This window comes from Thermobia domestica, chromosome 8 (genome assembly GCF_964235325.1).
Source record: "Thermobia domestica chromosome 8, izTheDome1.hap1.1, whole genome shotgun sequence".
Lineage (NCBI taxonomy): Eukaryota > Metazoa > Arthropoda > Insecta > Zygentoma > Lepismatidae > Thermobia > Thermobia domestica.
Window position 1 is genome coordinate 4,454,248 of NC_137461.1, and position 17,338 is coordinate 4,471,585.

Genomic DNA, 17,338 nt, shown 5'->3' on the forward strand with positions numbered 1-17,338 from the left:
ATAACATTCTGTAACACTACTTTCTGTGTATTTTTCAAGTTTTACTATGACAGTTGAGTGAGGCACAGGATGCGAAAGTTTCGTACTTAAAATCTGCACACCATTGTAATACTATAAGCCAACATTTTCCTTAACAATATACAAGACATACAGCTATCACAAGTTTTAAACTATTAATGTTAAGGCTGTAATTTGATTTCATTTTTAACATTCTACAAGAAAGAAAAAAATCTAAAAAAAATATTTAAAATACACTAACCGAGAGATCGAGTTCATCCTTATTCCGTCCATTGACGTCCTCCCGTAGCTTATCTTTCATTTCTGGAATTAGAATTTCAAGGGTAGCTCTAGCAGCCTCTGACTTCGCCTGTTTCTTACTGGTGCCGTACCCTATTCCGTATTGCATTTGATTGATTACCACAGTTGCAGCATACGGAGTGGCAGCATTCTCTGAAAATCAAAACAACATGGGAGCAATATTAAAAATGCACTCTTTTACTATATTACATTTCATCACAGTATTTTTTTTAAAAAAATACTTATAAATACGTTTTAAAAGTTTACGGGTAGTCTCAACTAGCGGATAGAGAGGAAGCATTTATACCATGGATTAACGTGAAGTTGTAAAAACAGGGGATGGAAAACCTAGTGACGTCACATCGCCTGGATCTGCTCAGTTTCAAGAACCTATTTTAGTGGTTTCCTTGAATTAGGAGCAGAGTTACAGCTGCATCAGATTTTTATTTATTTATTTATTTATTACATGAGAGTTCAGATATCTTGCTACAATTTTTATTCAGATTTTCACAAAATACATTTTTTTTTCAATTTATTTCCATAAATATTGGAGAAATGTGAGCACGTAAAATATTACTCTTTACCATTTCATAAACTCACTAATTGTCCAGTAAACAGAATGAGTTGTCCAGATAGTCAGGAGGCCTTGCGCTGTTGAACAGGATGAGGTGCCCAAACAGTCAGGAGGCACTGCGTTGTTGAATAGGATGGGTTCCCCAGATAGTCAGAAGAAGTTAAACAGGCTAGGTTGCCCAGACAGACAGGACGCAGAGCGCTGTTGAAGGCGTTTGAATGCCCAGACAGCCAGACAGTAATTGGTAAGGTAAAATACTTGGACCCATATGTGCCAAATGAGTTACTGTTGGCCAACAAAAATAGCCTTTGTCTCATTGTAAACGAGTTAGGCATAGACTATACCACTGTTGTTGAGCGTCTTTGTGCTATCGGTAAGGTAGAACTCTTGGAGTCATGGGTGTCAAATTAGATAATACTGGGCAACAAAAATCGCCGTTTGGAGGTCTGCAATTCTCTAACTGGAAGTAATAACCGAAAAAGTTTTCTGAATCGAATTGTTACTTCAGACGGAAAATGGTTAACTGCTATGAAAACCATTAATGGTCAGAAAATGAATCGTGACCAATGTCCAGGATCGTTTCTGAAACCACCTCTCCATCTACAGAATATGTTATTGCTGATACTATAGTCTATGGTGGGAGTGACCAATCATGTCGTTCACAGGCGACGTTATGATGCTGAACTCCATGTAATAGACCGCAAACTTGTCTGCAAGTGTCCAGCAATGGCCAACAAATATGGTGTCCTCATGTTGTACGATAAGCTCGCTCACATGCAGTGCGGTGTAGTGTTTGTTTGAGGACTTCTTTGCATTGAAGATTCTAGACTTTTCTCGCCACGAAAAGCAATCGTTCGTGAGTGCTTGGGAGTCGCAACCGTATTCAATTTCTAAATTCTTATCCTAGAGCGTAAATTAACAATTTCCTGATGTACCGACAATAAATTTAAATTATTTTTCCCTCCTGTTCTTCCTCTAACATAAAAATTATAAGCCTAGTTATTATTATTACTGCACGAGACTCGGTAATTACTACAGTATTTATTTTGCACCTAAGTTTACTGTTTTGCTCAAAACTTCGTCCTTCTCTTGCATTGCGTGAAATATAGGAGTGCTGCTACGCCACTGCAACTACACAAGAATTATTCCCCCATAGATACTTCAAAGATGATGATGATAATAATAATAATAATAATAATAATAATAATAATAATAATAATAATAATAATAATAATAATAATAATAATAATAATAATAATAAAACGAGAAGATGATTTGATAAAATGGTATTTCAAAAGTGGAAATTGGAACCAAATTCATAGCTTGCGGAAAACTTAGAAGAAAAACAAAATGCTACTAAACTTTCAAAAAGAACTGGTTTGATATCCACAAGTGTTTTACGTTTCTGCTTACCTAATTCCTTGTACTGGTAACAGGGTTGTTTCTTTAAAGCGTGTTGCACATATTCGTGTAAAATGCACACATAGCTCTTCCCACTTGGATTCATAATCCACTCCTTTTTAGATCTCGAAATAACCGGGTTATTTTCGTTCTCTACAAGAAAATATAGACGAAAGTTCAGATCATTAGCGTTATATACCACAAATACAAAACAGAGACATAAGAAAATATTGGTTTAACTTATGCTGGAGGTTGGCTACACAAGAATGATTGTTCACAATTAATGGAATAAGTTGTCATATGCAGCAGCTAGGGACCAGGGGCGTCATTTCAGACTTCGCTTGGAGGGGGCAAGAGCACCACAGACATAGGACTTTCACGTTTTGTACTAGTATATTAGTAAACAATCTATTAATGTTTATGTATTCCTCAAAAACTTGGGGGGGGGGGCAATTGCCCCCTCCTGCCCTCCCTAAATGACGCCCCTGCTAGGGACTTGAAATTAAACAATGCTATAAACATTGTACTAACGAAATGCTAAGAGTTATTTGCCAACAATCATAGTTTAAATTTATCGCTACATTTATGCCGGACAATTATACAAATTATACACTTCTGTGTAGCTATTAATGAAAACAACGTTTCACAATAAAATTTCATTGTTAACAAATTTCTTATGTTAAATAAATGAAAAAAACTGCCATACATTAAAAATATATATATATATATATATATATATATATATATATATATATATATATATATACCGCTTAAGCAGTGTTCGAAGTGGAAAAAAAAAGCAGAGGCGAAGTGGAGGTTTTATTTTGATTTTGACTGGACATACCGTCTATCTAAATGTTGAAATAGAGTGAGGGCATGTTGCCTAAAAGATTGCATTTCTATTTACATAATGACTGAAAACCTTTGGAGAGTTTCTCTTTAGTTACGGAGGGTCATGAAGAGACTCTGATCCCTCGCCAACAACTTTCTGAAAAAAATAAAAATATCCCCTTATTCTGTATTATAGAGAATTATACACGAAAATTCTCAAAAACCGAGTTTTTTATATTAATAATTTCCTGCGGAAAAATTCCTAGCCATTGGACTGAGGGGTATTTCCAAACCCCCGGAAGATCCGTCCCTCACAGCAGACATCATCTAAATCCATCCATGCTCAAAAGGACATTTATATGCATAAAGGCAAGAAGAATCGCACACATACAAGAAAGAAGCAATTCAATATAGCACATAAAAATGTAAAATAGATGAACTTCTTTGAAGACACATTATTTTAAAAACAAAAGGTAGGAAAAAGATAATAAAAATGTCGGTGTTACCAACTTAGAAATTATTTCTACGTAAGAAATAAAATCTTTTTACTGCAAAGCTATTTCTCAATTACTGTGTACAAAAATGGATTTGTTAAAAGGTATTTAGCATCTACTCTACAGTGACGGTATGTCTTGATCACTGAAAAACCCGAGGCGGTATGCCTTCATCACTGAAAAACTAGAGGTAGTATGGCATACCACTGCATGCTGTCTCACTTTGACCACTGCGCTTAATACATAATACAATGGAAATTTGTATTTCTATAGGGTCTGCTGCAAAATTTCGATGTTTTATTCTCGATTGCAGATTTCAAAATACTGGTCATTAAGGGTACCAGTCACCGGCCTTAATCAAAATAACAGAAATATTTCCGGCCAGGTCGGTGAAATACCGGCCAGTTGGCAACCCTAATACCAACATAGATCTATAAAATGCTCATATCGACTGAGATTTAACCAGGACCTCTTCGTACTAGAGATGAGTGCTCTTCAACTAACCACCCTATTTCCATCTATACCAGAATTTTGTACGCAACAGTAGATAGAAAACCAGAATAATATATGTCTATCTAAAGCAGAAACAACTCTTATCTGCTCTCCTACCTGCATTCTGAATAGGAAATGTGATAAGTTTTGTGCCTTTAGGCAGTGTTGGCCTTTGCATCTGTTTTTGCTGCTTTGACTGCTTTGAGTACTTTCTTCTTTCCGACCAAGACCTGGAAAAGTAAGGTAAAATAAAAACTGTGTACAAAAAATGTATAAAGCGTCTTGAAAACCATATGCAATATAAATCCTCTAAAGCACTGTTGATTCAATATATCATCATTTTACAACTTTAGATGGATTTTTAAGTCAAGAAATTGTGATATTCTTTGCGACATGAAAAATCATGAAGCACAAGAAAAAAAGCAAAGAAAGAAAAAATCAAATCAATCGAGAAATTGTTTTATGTCATAAAAAAAAAGAGGAAAAAAGTAAGAAAGTGTAGAGTTTACTGAATAATACTGAAAAAAGCTTAGTCGTACATTCAGGTTTTTACAATGTCACCAAAAGATAACCTTGAAGCTAACTTATGCTCTATGGATATGATCCTAAGGTTGGTAAGTCGTTGTTGTCCTGTTAAGTTTCTGAGATAATTTTTTTTATGATCTTTAGTTTACTAAAATTCCTTTCTTTGCTTTATAGTGAAAATAAATATTTGCTCAGTTCTGCGGCCCCCTTCCGGCGCCCGGGGCACAAGCCTCGTTTCCCCCCTCCCCCCCACTCCTTAGGTACGTCATTGATCATGTGTGGATAAACAAAATTGAATTTTAGCGAGGAGCATATAAAAATCCTGCCGATATGTGAACTTACCTAAACCTCAATATTTTTACAACCTTAAACTGGAAGAGGTTTTGACAATACTCGCGGACTTGCATATAATTTAGTGACTGGTTTGCCTGGTTTTCATGAGCTATTTCTATGCGAGCACTTGGTATCACTGTTCCATTTGCAGTAGAAGTTTCCACTGAAAAAGAGAAAAACATAAATGTCGATAACACATGTGCAAAGCCATTCACAAATCAAATTAGTTAAAAAAAGACCTTAAATGTCCCAATACAGTGAATCCCTCTGAGCTGGATACCCGCGAAATGTCCAATTTACAGAGGTGTTGATGATGCAGGGGAAAGATTTTTTTCTTCAGTACAATTCATAAAGTATGGCATTACTGTATATATACTTAACATGATATTTATAAATTTGTTTATTTTATTCTATGCTGTATAAAATAACGTTATATTTACTGTACTGCAGTGCACGAAAACAGAATAAACATGAAATTAAATGAAATTTTTTATAACACAAAAAGTGAAAAAGTGACCGACTGGATCGGGACGCAAACCTGGCATTTCCCACATACCGTGCTGCCACTCTCTCCCTCTCGAGGTCGGTGCTCTCATCTCTGACTACGTACGTTGTACCACAGACCCCTGCTGTGATTGGACAATCCTACCTCCATATACCAATCACCTTATGACAGTCGTGATTTCATCCATTATCTGTCTCCTTAATTCCATTAATTATTATGCATTAATATTCGTTTCCTTTCATTAGTATATATGAAAATTTTTAGTTCAGCGTCCCATAGATATACCTTTTCGGCTAAAGTGAATAATTGCAAAATTAAATTTTCGTGCTCCCTCATCGGGAATCGAACCCAAGACTATCTGCATCAAAAACATACGCGCTAGCCACTAGACTAGCAGAAAGGGCTATATATGATTATTACGGAACAACACAATGTTCTTTCCTTCACCATATTATAATAATAATAATAATAATAATAATAATAATAATAATAATAATAATAATAATAATAATAATAATAATAATAATAATAATAATAAAGTAGCCGCTCAATTTGGACTTGAGAACTTACACCGTATCTCCATGCCCTCGAACACCTAATCATACATATAGAATCAAACTGTGTATTATGAGCTGACAGAAATTACACTGCACTCATTGAAATTTTAACCTCAAAAGTTTTAGAAAAACTATGTAAGGAGAATTTATGTATTCTTTTCTAACTTCCTCTCTATCTTTTAATTGATTTTCTGATACGGTTCAAGGCTTCAACTAGTTTCGGTACATTGTTAAGGTGGATCACTAGGTGTTCTCGGTGCTATGCTAAATACTGCTTGAATAGTGCAGCGTTGCCAGGTAGTGTCGAGTGTTTACTGATGCCAGATAATAAAGGAAGTAATCATGTAATTCTGCTTGAATACTTACTAGAGAAATTAGTTTTCGACCATTACCGCAATTCCGTTTTTCGAACTACAACGCTAGAATCCAGGAATTTTCTTATTGTGACTACTACAGTAAACGTACAAATTTGGCAACAAGGCATTATGACGTTCTGCGCAAGTTTCGTCTCAAAATCTATTTCCTTAAATGTAAATTAATATTTACATAAAATATTGAACATAACACGACGGTCAAACAATATATCTATTTCGTAATAAGATTGATATTATAAAATACTTTACACATACAAATAAACATTTCGTAAAACTGACAACTTCTAGTAAGATCTTACAGCAAGTGTCATCTTGTGTGCTCACTGTAAAACGAATCAAATATTTTCTTTTATTTGTTACATTTTTCGATATTAGGAGACAAAACGAAATGAACCAGTATGTGCTGTAGCTGAAACATTACTCTATCTTATAGTACAATACTTATAATACATAACATTTCACTGCGCAGTAGTTAAGGCAATGAGCTAAACTATGTAGTGACTTCCGGGTGGTGATCCACCTTAAGAGAAACTAAATTTATTTACCAGAGTAGTGCGTCGTGGCGTTAGGGAAACTTGCACTATTTCCTTCTTTTCTGCAATGTTGCGAAAAAGACTGCAAAAAAACTGACGAAAATCTTATTACTCTGGGATTATTTCTAAAACTAATATTTAATCTACATTCGTTTTTCATCTGGTATGCAGGAAAGTCATATTTTCAGAACTTAAAATTAATCGATTTTCACGCCGGTCCGTTTCTCGAACGGATATCTTAGCTATAGAATACTAAATGCTGCGACAGTCAAGTTGTTTATCACAATAACAGTGTTTCCATATTGTAATACTCCACACATGGATCTGTTTACAAATCATCAACACATATTAGTATTTATCAACAATACCACGTCCGTCTTACTACAACTTACTACAATGGCAGACGATAGGATACCAGTGGCACTACTAGTCATGTGACGAAAGACCATCAGCGCCACCGCCACTTTGGAGCAGCTAAAAAATCAGGAGTATTATCTCCATATCTGGCATCAGTCTTTGGCTGGTCAAATCCACTCTCTTTGCTTGCCTGGAGCGTTCAGAGGAACCTAACCCAAAATCTTTAGCTTGCTCGGAGTTCCAGGCCTCATATCCTATCTACTTATTAAACAACACCTGCGTCCTACTACTAACTACTACAGAGGCAGACGATAGGATACCAGTGGCACTACTAGTCATGTGACGAAAGACCATCAGCGCCACCGCCACATTGGAGCAGCTAAAAAATCAGGAGTATCTCCATATCTGGCATCAGTCTTTGGCTGGTCAAATCCACTCTCTTTGCTTGCCTGGAGCGTTCAGAGGAACCTAACCCAAAACCTTTAGCTTGCTCGGAGCTCTAGGCCTTCTATCCTACCATTTAGTTTGTTCGGAACTCTATGGGACTTCTAATCTCAGCCATCCAGCTTGCCTGGAGATTTGTGGCTTTCTAACTCCTCTCCAGTTGCGTGTGACATTAAGGATCCTTCCGTAGGCTGCTCAGGCCTTAGGACACCCTTCTTACCCAGTTATTAAAGGATGTTTTACATTATAGTGATTTTGTATCATACTATTTATAACAGGAACATTTTGTAATAAAACTTGGTAATGAGAGAAACCAATTTCTGAGTATAATTTACTCTACCTTTCTACCTTCCATAAATAGAACTTTACAATATCCATTTAAATTGAACTGGATACAGATTCTGAGGTGTCCACTAATTGGATTGATACAGAAATTTTGGTGTAACACTAGAAAGCATACGATTTTCTTGTTTACTTTAATTAATGATACAGTACCATGCTTGATTCCTGTGTCGATGCTTCTTTTCCCCATTCCTATGTAGTTGAATGTCAGTAGAGATGGAGACACTCATCATTTTGCTAAGGAACAATTCAAGGAATAACATGTTCGTCAAAGTTCACAGAAAGGAAGTTAACGAAAATACTGCAGTTTCTTCAAACGCCAAGACGCTGAACTCAGGTAAACAAACTTTGATTTCTAATAGAAAATAGTGCGTTGAAATGCGAAGTTCGTATTTGAGGCCTCACATACATACAACTCTACAAATAACAAACGATTCCAAACGAAACCAATCCTTCTCCAATTGTCGACAAAATAATTTTGTCATTGTTGATGTACCAAGAAACATAGAACAGCTATTGCGAAATGGTGCTTAGCCTTTGTAATTTTCTCGGTTTCAACGTGAAAGTAGTTAATTGTTCCGCCTATCATTGCGGCTGCTGCAAATTTAACACTTCTCCAAAACAATGTCAAGGTTTTCCATTGATAAGATCGTTTACCTTCCCATACCAGGTTGATTACTGTTGAAGCAAGTTTCTTAATCACAAAAAAATGAATAATGTTATTGTTACAACATAGCAAACTATTTTTCAGGAAAAATGCATCATTGTAATTTCTTCTCTCCTCAAATATTGTTCGAATTCTTTACAACAGCTCCCTTCATTGGCATTACGCGTTTGACCTAAGTTCAAATATAAAGACATCTATCATTCTGTTCAGTCAGTTACAGCTGCTACATCCTAATTACATTTAGACCTATCTTTCTCGCCTCCCTTTGCGATCCTCATCCATTTCTCTCGCGACCTTCAGGTTGATAAATCCCACCTTGATATCTTGGAAATATCATCCCAGCCTTTATTATTTATAGATATTAGGATTTTAGATTTCTGTGTTTTCGGCGTCTAAGACCATTTAGCCCGTCACGTTTTGAGAGATGACGTCCCTCGGCGACCACACAATCCGAGGAAAGGGAAGGAAGAAAGGATTGAGGAAGGAAGGAAGCGGCCTGGGACCTATAAGTTTGGTACCACCCCGGCATTTGCCTGGTGTGAATGAGGAAAACCCAGGAAAACTTTATTCAGGGTGTCTGGCCTAAAAAAGCGTTGAACACTTTTATAGATATTAATGAACCTTGCCTATCCCGTATTCACCACCTCACTCAAACAGAAAAAGCCTTTCCAATCCGATGTAAAATGGTTTTCCTGGAAAAAGCATGAATAAAAGTTATAGCAGTTACGCACCTCTCCCAGAGGATGAATTACTGTTCTCTCCTTCACCTCCTCCTCCTCCTCCAGATTCTTCGTTTGCCTCGGTGGTTTCATCAAAACCTTTCTGTCCTTTCTCTTTCTCCGCTTCTCTCTCCTTCTCAAGTGCCCGCTTGTACTGGAGACACGGAATAGCACTCAGCGGGATTTCATGTTTCTACAACAAAAACAACATAACAATAACCACCGAATATGATACCAAATAAAATAAGAGATCAATATTTTACATGAGGACTGTAAAGAATGAAAATAAGCATAGAGACTCAAAATGAATTTACTTAGATTATATATATATATATATATATATATATATAATATATATATATATATATATATATATATATATATATATATATATATATATATATATATATATATATATATATATATATATATATATATATATATATATATATATATGTAAATGAGTACATGCGATTGCGATCTGTTCGCCAAGATCAAGAAACCACTTCGTAGCAAGTACTACAACACAACCCGTCTTCGATGCCATAAGGCAGAACTTGCGAAACGGACATACACGCATAGGCGAAGCTAGGAAGGGGGCATTGCCCCCCAACTTTTTGACAAAAAATAAGAATGCCACCTATAAGATTCTTCAATTCTCATTTGTATTTACTGTGCCCCCCAGCAGACAAAAGGTCTGCCCCCAAGGAGACAATTCCTAACTCCGCCCATGCATACACGAGCTGACAGAAAGTGTACCACACCTTCTACAAGTGTGAGAGAAGGTCGTAGGAATGACTGTGATTGGAGCAATATAATTAGTACTTACTTAGTCAATAAAGCCAAATACGAACTATAGCAATTTTGCCACTACTTTTCATCCAGTCTTTGTAAAACGATCTTTACTTTCTGCTTCACATGGAATACACATGAATTGCGGTGGATCATTGGTAGAAATGTTCAACTTTAGTACGTGAGATCCCTGGTTTGATGCCTGCTCTCGCCAAGTGAACTTTGTGGCGGACAAATATCGTGTGCGTAGGTTTTCTCGGGGTTCTTCCGTTTCCTCCAACTCTGTTCCACCATTATCATTCATCTTATCATCAACATCTCCCTTAGGTTAGATTTATCATATCGAGACTACAATAGTTTAACCAAACACTGATTGTTCTGCTGATAGGCTTGGCCACACCTCTTTACGAGATCGACACTCTTTGAATTGCCAATCCATACAGTCTAGAAGCACGTCAAATTTCTACTACTCTTAACAACAGCAGACACCTTTTGGAATCAATGACGTCTGTTTAATTCAGCTTCCGTATGGTTTCTGTATTTAATTCTCCCTTGAAAAGTGTTGAATAAGACTATCATTTTCTAATTACAAATTTCTTCTCTATCCTTTATAAATGCCTTTACTCAATCACTGCTTTCTACAGACAAGATTGCCGTAGTCACCTGTAATACCAAGACACGTGCAAAGTCATTTTGGTAATACTCGAATACGAAATCTAACTAGAGATGAGTCCGAAGTTGAACCTTGAATCTGGAGATAACCTATATATTTCCTGAAAGTGTTTGTCGAGCAAGTTCCAAAACAGGTATTAATTCCTTGCCCGCAAGTGACCCCATCCCTTCAGGGTTGGAAATATATAGAACAATTTGACCTGTATGTCATATATATCAAAGTGCTCCACATGACTAGTAGATGAAGAATATAATATGCATTACCCAATTGTATCCTATATCAAGGTAATAAACCAAAACACTATACATATCCTATATTATTGGATCTATAAAGTTGAGAAAAGCATATCCATAATATCCAGTCAACAGTAAGTCATTTGGTATCACAACTAATGTGAATCATTGTTATGACTAGTTGTAGCACATTCAGTGTACATATTGGGTCGATGCATAAGTTCGTGCGGTTTTCTTTTGGGTTGGCAACAATGCGGTGTGAAGTGATTGTTTATCGTTATTCCGTTGTCTTACCGTAGTTTGAAGTTTATGTGTTGTGAAACACAGGTTTTTTTGATTGTGAACGTATTATTGTATATATTTCAGACAAACTAATATAGAATGTCGAGTTGAGAAAAGTGATCATTTACTCTTGGACTTTAACCGAGGATCCAGTGCAGCAGAAGCTGCGAGAACAATTTGAGCAATGTACGGGAATTAAGCAATTGCTGAAAGAACAGCACAGAAATGATCTTCCCGCTTTCAAGCAGGACGGTATGACTTGCCTGATGATCCACGTTCTGGAAGATCTTCAGATTTTGATGAAAATCGCTTGAATGAACTGCTTCATGAAATGTATGAAATGTATTGTTACATTCGTAGAATATGTTAATGTTATGTCTATGTTGTAACAGAACAGCAGAATAAATATAAGAACAGTACGAACTTATGCATCGACCCAATATTTCAATTTTTATATTTCCATGATTTCGCCTATATACGCTGTCAGATCAGTACATTCATTATACTGGTATGCTCATCTAGACGAACTGTTTGATAGATCACACGGTATAAAAACGTTCAGTAGATTTTGGTGACAACTAGTCGTGATGGTAATTTGAGCTTATTTACTCTATCCGAATAGCTCTCTCCTTTTAGCTATATATACCAGATTGGTCAACCTCTAGGATTTAAGCCCTCTAGCCACGACAAGACCCGAGTAATGAAAGCGAAGAAGGCTCCGGCTGGATGTTGTTTGTCGGAGCTTGGCTTCAGTTTTTAGTTATGTGTAAGTGTCATGTAACTCGCACGTCACGGTCCTGACAAGATGGTGCTGCCAGAACTTGGCCTTTGTTTTAAAAGTGTGAGGGCTACATAACTCTCACTACCTCACGACCACTCTACGGCGTGACACTGAGGTTCACAAATATAGGATATTTATAGTGAAATAATCATCTTTCGGTTTTATTCATTACTATAGAATATAATTGGGTAGTGCATATTATATTTTGAATCTACTAGTCATGCGGAGCACTTTCATATATAGAACATATAGGTTAAGTTGTTCTATATATTTCCAACCCTGAAGCGGCGGGGTCACTTCCGAGCAAGAAATTGAAACCAGTTTTGGAATTTGCTCGAAAACCCTTTCAGGAAATATATAGGTTGTCCCCAATTCAACTTTGGAGTCATTCCTAGTAAGAACTAATCTTATAATTTTCTTGCAATCAAGAATGTGGCAGTACACTTTAATTTGAATTTACTTATTTTAATTTCACCTTATCCCACTACTGAAACCACTTATCAACTATTTTCGGTTTCAATACTGATCCCCATGGAACGAAGACGTTAAATGGTAGTGAGACACTATTTTTCAATCATAGTTTGAAAGTCAACCGCAGCTTCACAACGGGAAATATAACTCACTTGTTTCAATAATATAAATCAAGTGAAGATCCGTAAAGTTTAAAATTCAGTACGCATATTTCTAGTCTATCCCTTTCTTATAATTATTTTCCAATAAATAAAATTGTATTATTAAATAATCCGTATAAAAAAAATCACTTGTTTCTAGTAAATGCAGATTAGTTCGCACGAATATCTTGACGACGATGGTTCACCATTTACTTTAGAAAACTGTACTGATGTACAAATCGATTTTAAGCCACTTTAAAATATAGCTACTTCATCTTCCTCACAAAGATAAAAGAGCAGAAACACCGAAAGGATATCAATTTTAAAATCTAAGTCTTTTTTTCTTTAACGTCTGCGTTATTATGCACCAAATCTAAGGGAGACGGTGATGATGGATGATAATGGTGGAATGATAAAAGTGGAAGGGAACGGAAGAACTCCAACAAAACCCACGCATATTGTGTTCCTCAATCACAACGCCCACCTGGCGGGAGCTGGAATCGAACCAGGGACCCCACTTGGAAGAGGTGAGTACTCTATCACTGAGCTACCACGGCATCTCTATGGTTTCATGAATTATTTACAAATACTTATATATATATATCTATACCTTTTCCACAATTATCTCGGGTCGGCTTTTTTAAGATTACTGTCCTTTACCTGTTTCGATTTCGTATCATATCTACACCCTGTTTCAAAAAGAATGATCCGATTTTGGACGATAATAATTACGGAACATGGGACGTGCCGGCAAGGATATGAAGTGTTGTTTGAATGGGCGTGGCCTAGTTTCAGAAAATCGCCGTTAGGTGTCAGTCAATGCGTCTTCTCAGTTTGCAGTCAGTCAGAAGTAAGATGGCGTCCGCTCAACAGAAGGCATTTTGTATGCTGCAGTTTGCAAAGACTGAGTCAGTGATTTCGGCCCAGCGTGCTTTTCGTCGGCGTTTTTGCATTGATCCGCCTGCACCCAAACATTCGTCGTTAGTATCGCCCAATTTGAAGAGAGAGGATGCTTGTGAAAAGGTAAGAGTCCAGGTCGGCCTTGCACTTGCGATGAAATGGTGGAAACAATTCGAATTTAGCTATCGTCTAGATGCTGTTCGTGCTGCTGCTAGTTGACACATAGACCATTTAGACCATAGCTAAAACTTGAAGATTTTGTGAGTATTTTGCAATTTATTCCATTTTTGTAATACGTTTTTATCAATACATATGGACTTTTAAAATCAGGTCATTCTTTTTAAAACAACCTGTAATGTAACATATATATACATATATATATAAATATATATATATATGCATACATGCATATTATATATATAAATATAATGAAAAACCTGAGTTTAAATATTACATTCAAAGCTTACCCTAGCACTTCCTGGTCCCAAAAAATAAGGCTTAGATAGTGTACAGACTCTGGTCTGTCGGTGAAGGTAAACCGGCATTCCACTATTGTGTGTCACTTGAACCCAGCCGTCAGGTAGAAGATCAAAGTGATTATGGCCCTTTTCTGAAATAAAATAACAATTAGTTTAGTTGGATTATTTGGAGGTTTACGTTCCTGAGACGAAATCTACTATTTTAAGTGGAATCCAAACTATTTACTGCTTGGGTTTATATCCTCCGCTCGGAATCGAACAAAGGCTCACATCATTTAATAGTGATTTCGATAACCAAATGAAATTACTCTCCAGATTAAATTACTTGTACAGGTAAATTGTTGTTTTTTTGTTAATCATAATGTGAGTTATTAATTTTTCCTACTCGTTCCCCCTTCTCTCTCTTAGTGTGTACGTGTTTTTACCTGTCTTTCAACTAACCGGGATGCTGTCCTCGGTAATATCCTGGTATGTATTTTATCCAAAGTTTCACTCAAATTATTGGTTGTCTAAAAAAGTAAAGAACCTTTGAAAGTCAAAATTACGAATACATTTATTGTGATTTGAAAATAGCATTATAAAACCACGCACGTATCTATCTGTTGTTGTTTTCGGCATACAACCCCCATACCATAATCCAGTCGCTAGAATTTCTGTCATTTCTGGTATAAAAAAAAGGCACGTGGTTTTCAAGGCCTTTTTCTAAAACTAACTTAACACCATTTAGGGAGTTCTGCAAAGGGCTGAAACAAATGATAATCTGACGCTGCCAGGTTCAGGTTATGTGGTGGATGCATTGAAAACTGTCAGCCAACCTCTCTCAAATTCTGACAGGTCGTTAAAAATAGATATAAAGTCTGGCGTTGTCAGCATGGTATATGACACCCTTTCTGCAGACCACTTCTGACGATTTCTTTAGAACTGTTAGGTGCACCTGTACTAACTGTCGACAGTACAGGCCCGAGTTTATCGTTCTGCCCAGCAGCTTCAGTTCGTCATGTACAATGCACTTTCAATCCCACCAAACACACAGCATCGCTTTGACCTCAATCTTTTTCGTACCTTGTTCTCGTAGGTTATCCACGTTTCATCACTCATGATAAACCGCTTCACAAATGACTCAAGTTCGTAACGTTTTAGTACAGATTTGCAGATCGAAATTCCGAGATCGAGTAAAGGTTTTTGAGTCAGATTATGTGGCACAAAACGCCGAGCTTCTTTTTGTAGTCAGATTTCTCCAAATGCTTTAACACCGTTTTGGGATCTTGGCCGTGTCGTGACTGCTTACACGTCGATCTTGCTCGACTTTTGTCAAAAAAACCTCCATTTTTGCTGTGATTAGTCGTCCACTGCAAAAACGACATCGATACTTCCAGAACGAAAGCGACTGAACCATCTTTTGGCTGTTGCTTCTTATAATGTATCTCCCCCATAAACAGCACGAATTTCCTCACTGGGCTGTGCAGCATTTGAACATATATATTGAAATAAAATTGTAAAATGCAGTGAGGTTATGCGGAAAGCTCACTAATCTTCACGGCGCAATACCTTTCAAGAATTACACCTTCTGTCAATCTACTAGCTTCAACAGTCAGGGTTCCTACTGATCTGGAGAAATTATTTCCCTGACTTTCTCTGACCTTTGGTAAGAAATTCCCTGACTTTCATGACAGATATAGACGTTGACATATAAATAATGAATAAATAACGGTGAATATTTATATATGTGAACGTATATTCTATAGAGACAAACAATAATCAATTGCTCATACGTATCTAAGACTTACCTCCCATAAAAATCTGAGCAACGTTCCATACTGTGATCATTAATGGTTGGCTAAGCTGAAATTGGTGTACAATTAATGTTAGAAAAAATATATTTATTCCATTATGTTTTTATTTAATGTTACCATTTTATGTTCATTCAAATATTTTCCATTTGTTTGTTTTTTTAATTTTATTTTGCTGCTTTCATCAGTATAAAAGTTTCAGGATTTGCTAATTTACTTATTGTTTTGTTAAGCTTAGACTAGAAATATTGTGGACACAGTGTTTGTAAAGTATATGAAATACAAATTATAATTTTCTAAAATTTCCCTTATTTCCAGTCTTTTTCCCTAAGCTTCCCTGGGCTGCACCATTTTCCCTGACTTCCTGATTTCCCTGACCGGTAGGAACCTTGACAGTCAGTTGTCAAATGACGTTAGGCCTGACTCGCTGCGACCAACATACACTAACGCTATCCCATGCCCAAAAGGCTTTATTCCTTTTTGGACTATCCAATATTCACTGTACGAACCTAATATTACTAACTTCCCATCAAATATTTGTAATATCATTATTAAACTGATTACCTTCTAATACAAGCCTCTCCTTCGCTACATACGCTGACATGTCCCCTTCCTCTCCCTCTTTCCTAGCAGCAGTAGCAGCAGTCGCATTATTGTTCTTCTTCCGACGGCTCTTGAATTCTTCAGGAAGACCTGCAAGGAATACAATCTTAACACTATTTCTATAAATAATCATTATATAAAATCATGAATGAGGGATAACATCATCCAAAAACCACAGAAACGAAAAACAGACTCATCAACGACTTAAAGTATGAATAATAATTATTTGAGTTAGGATTTTTACAGCTCCTGTGTATACGAGTAGTTGCTCTGCGTTGCTTTAGGCACAATTCCGAGTTTGATGTTGATCTAACATTGTGACACAACTGGGAAGCTAATTCAATTCAGAAACAGAGTGCGGGTCAAAGAAATCAAGAAGGAAAGAGTCAATGCAAAATTGGGTAAAATCGATTCGAATATGGATTATCTGGCTGGCAAGCGTTCTTTATCGGCTGAGAAGGTCGGAGCTCACTATTACTAATTTTATAAGTGTTCTAGGTGTAAGGATAAGGAAGCGAAATTAACGAGAGAAAGAAGAAGCTTACTGCTTAGAAAACGTGTATAATTTTTATCATAGCGACTAATATCGAACAAGATAAGTAATTCTGCTTATTGTAATTGATGAACACAACTTGTGGCATAAAATCATAGAAACATATTCATGCTCGACGTTTTTGAAACTCAAATCCTAAGGAACACTTAACACAAGAACACGAATGTTAGGTGAAAGTTACATAGTGTAAGCTCAA

General features: G+C 36.4%; 1 protein-coding gene across 2 annotated transcripts in view; it reads right to left on the minus strand.

Annotated features, from left to right (window-relative positions):
• pasha (microprocessor complex subunit partner of drosha) overlaps positions 1-17,338 on the minus strand; it is an 86,379-nt gene that overhangs the window by 23,956 nt on the left and 45,085 nt on the right. For both annotated transcript variants that reach the window (XM_081768027.1, XM_081768028.1), the window contains exons 3-9: positions 16,551-16,679; positions 14,185-14,327; positions 9,458-9,638; positions 4,957-5,110; positions 4,207-4,319; positions 2,285-2,425; positions 260-450 (exon numbers count right to left, since the gene is read on the minus strand). In XM_081768027.1, the coding sequence (XP_081624153.1) occupies positions 260-450; positions 2,285-2,425; positions 4,207-4,319; positions 4,957-5,110; positions 9,458-9,638; positions 14,185-14,327; positions 16,551-16,679 (1,052 nt within the window). The remainder of the gene's footprint in view (positions 1-259; positions 451-2,284; positions 2,426-4,206; positions 4,320-4,956; positions 5,111-9,457; positions 9,639-14,184; positions 14,328-16,550; positions 16,680-17,338) is intronic.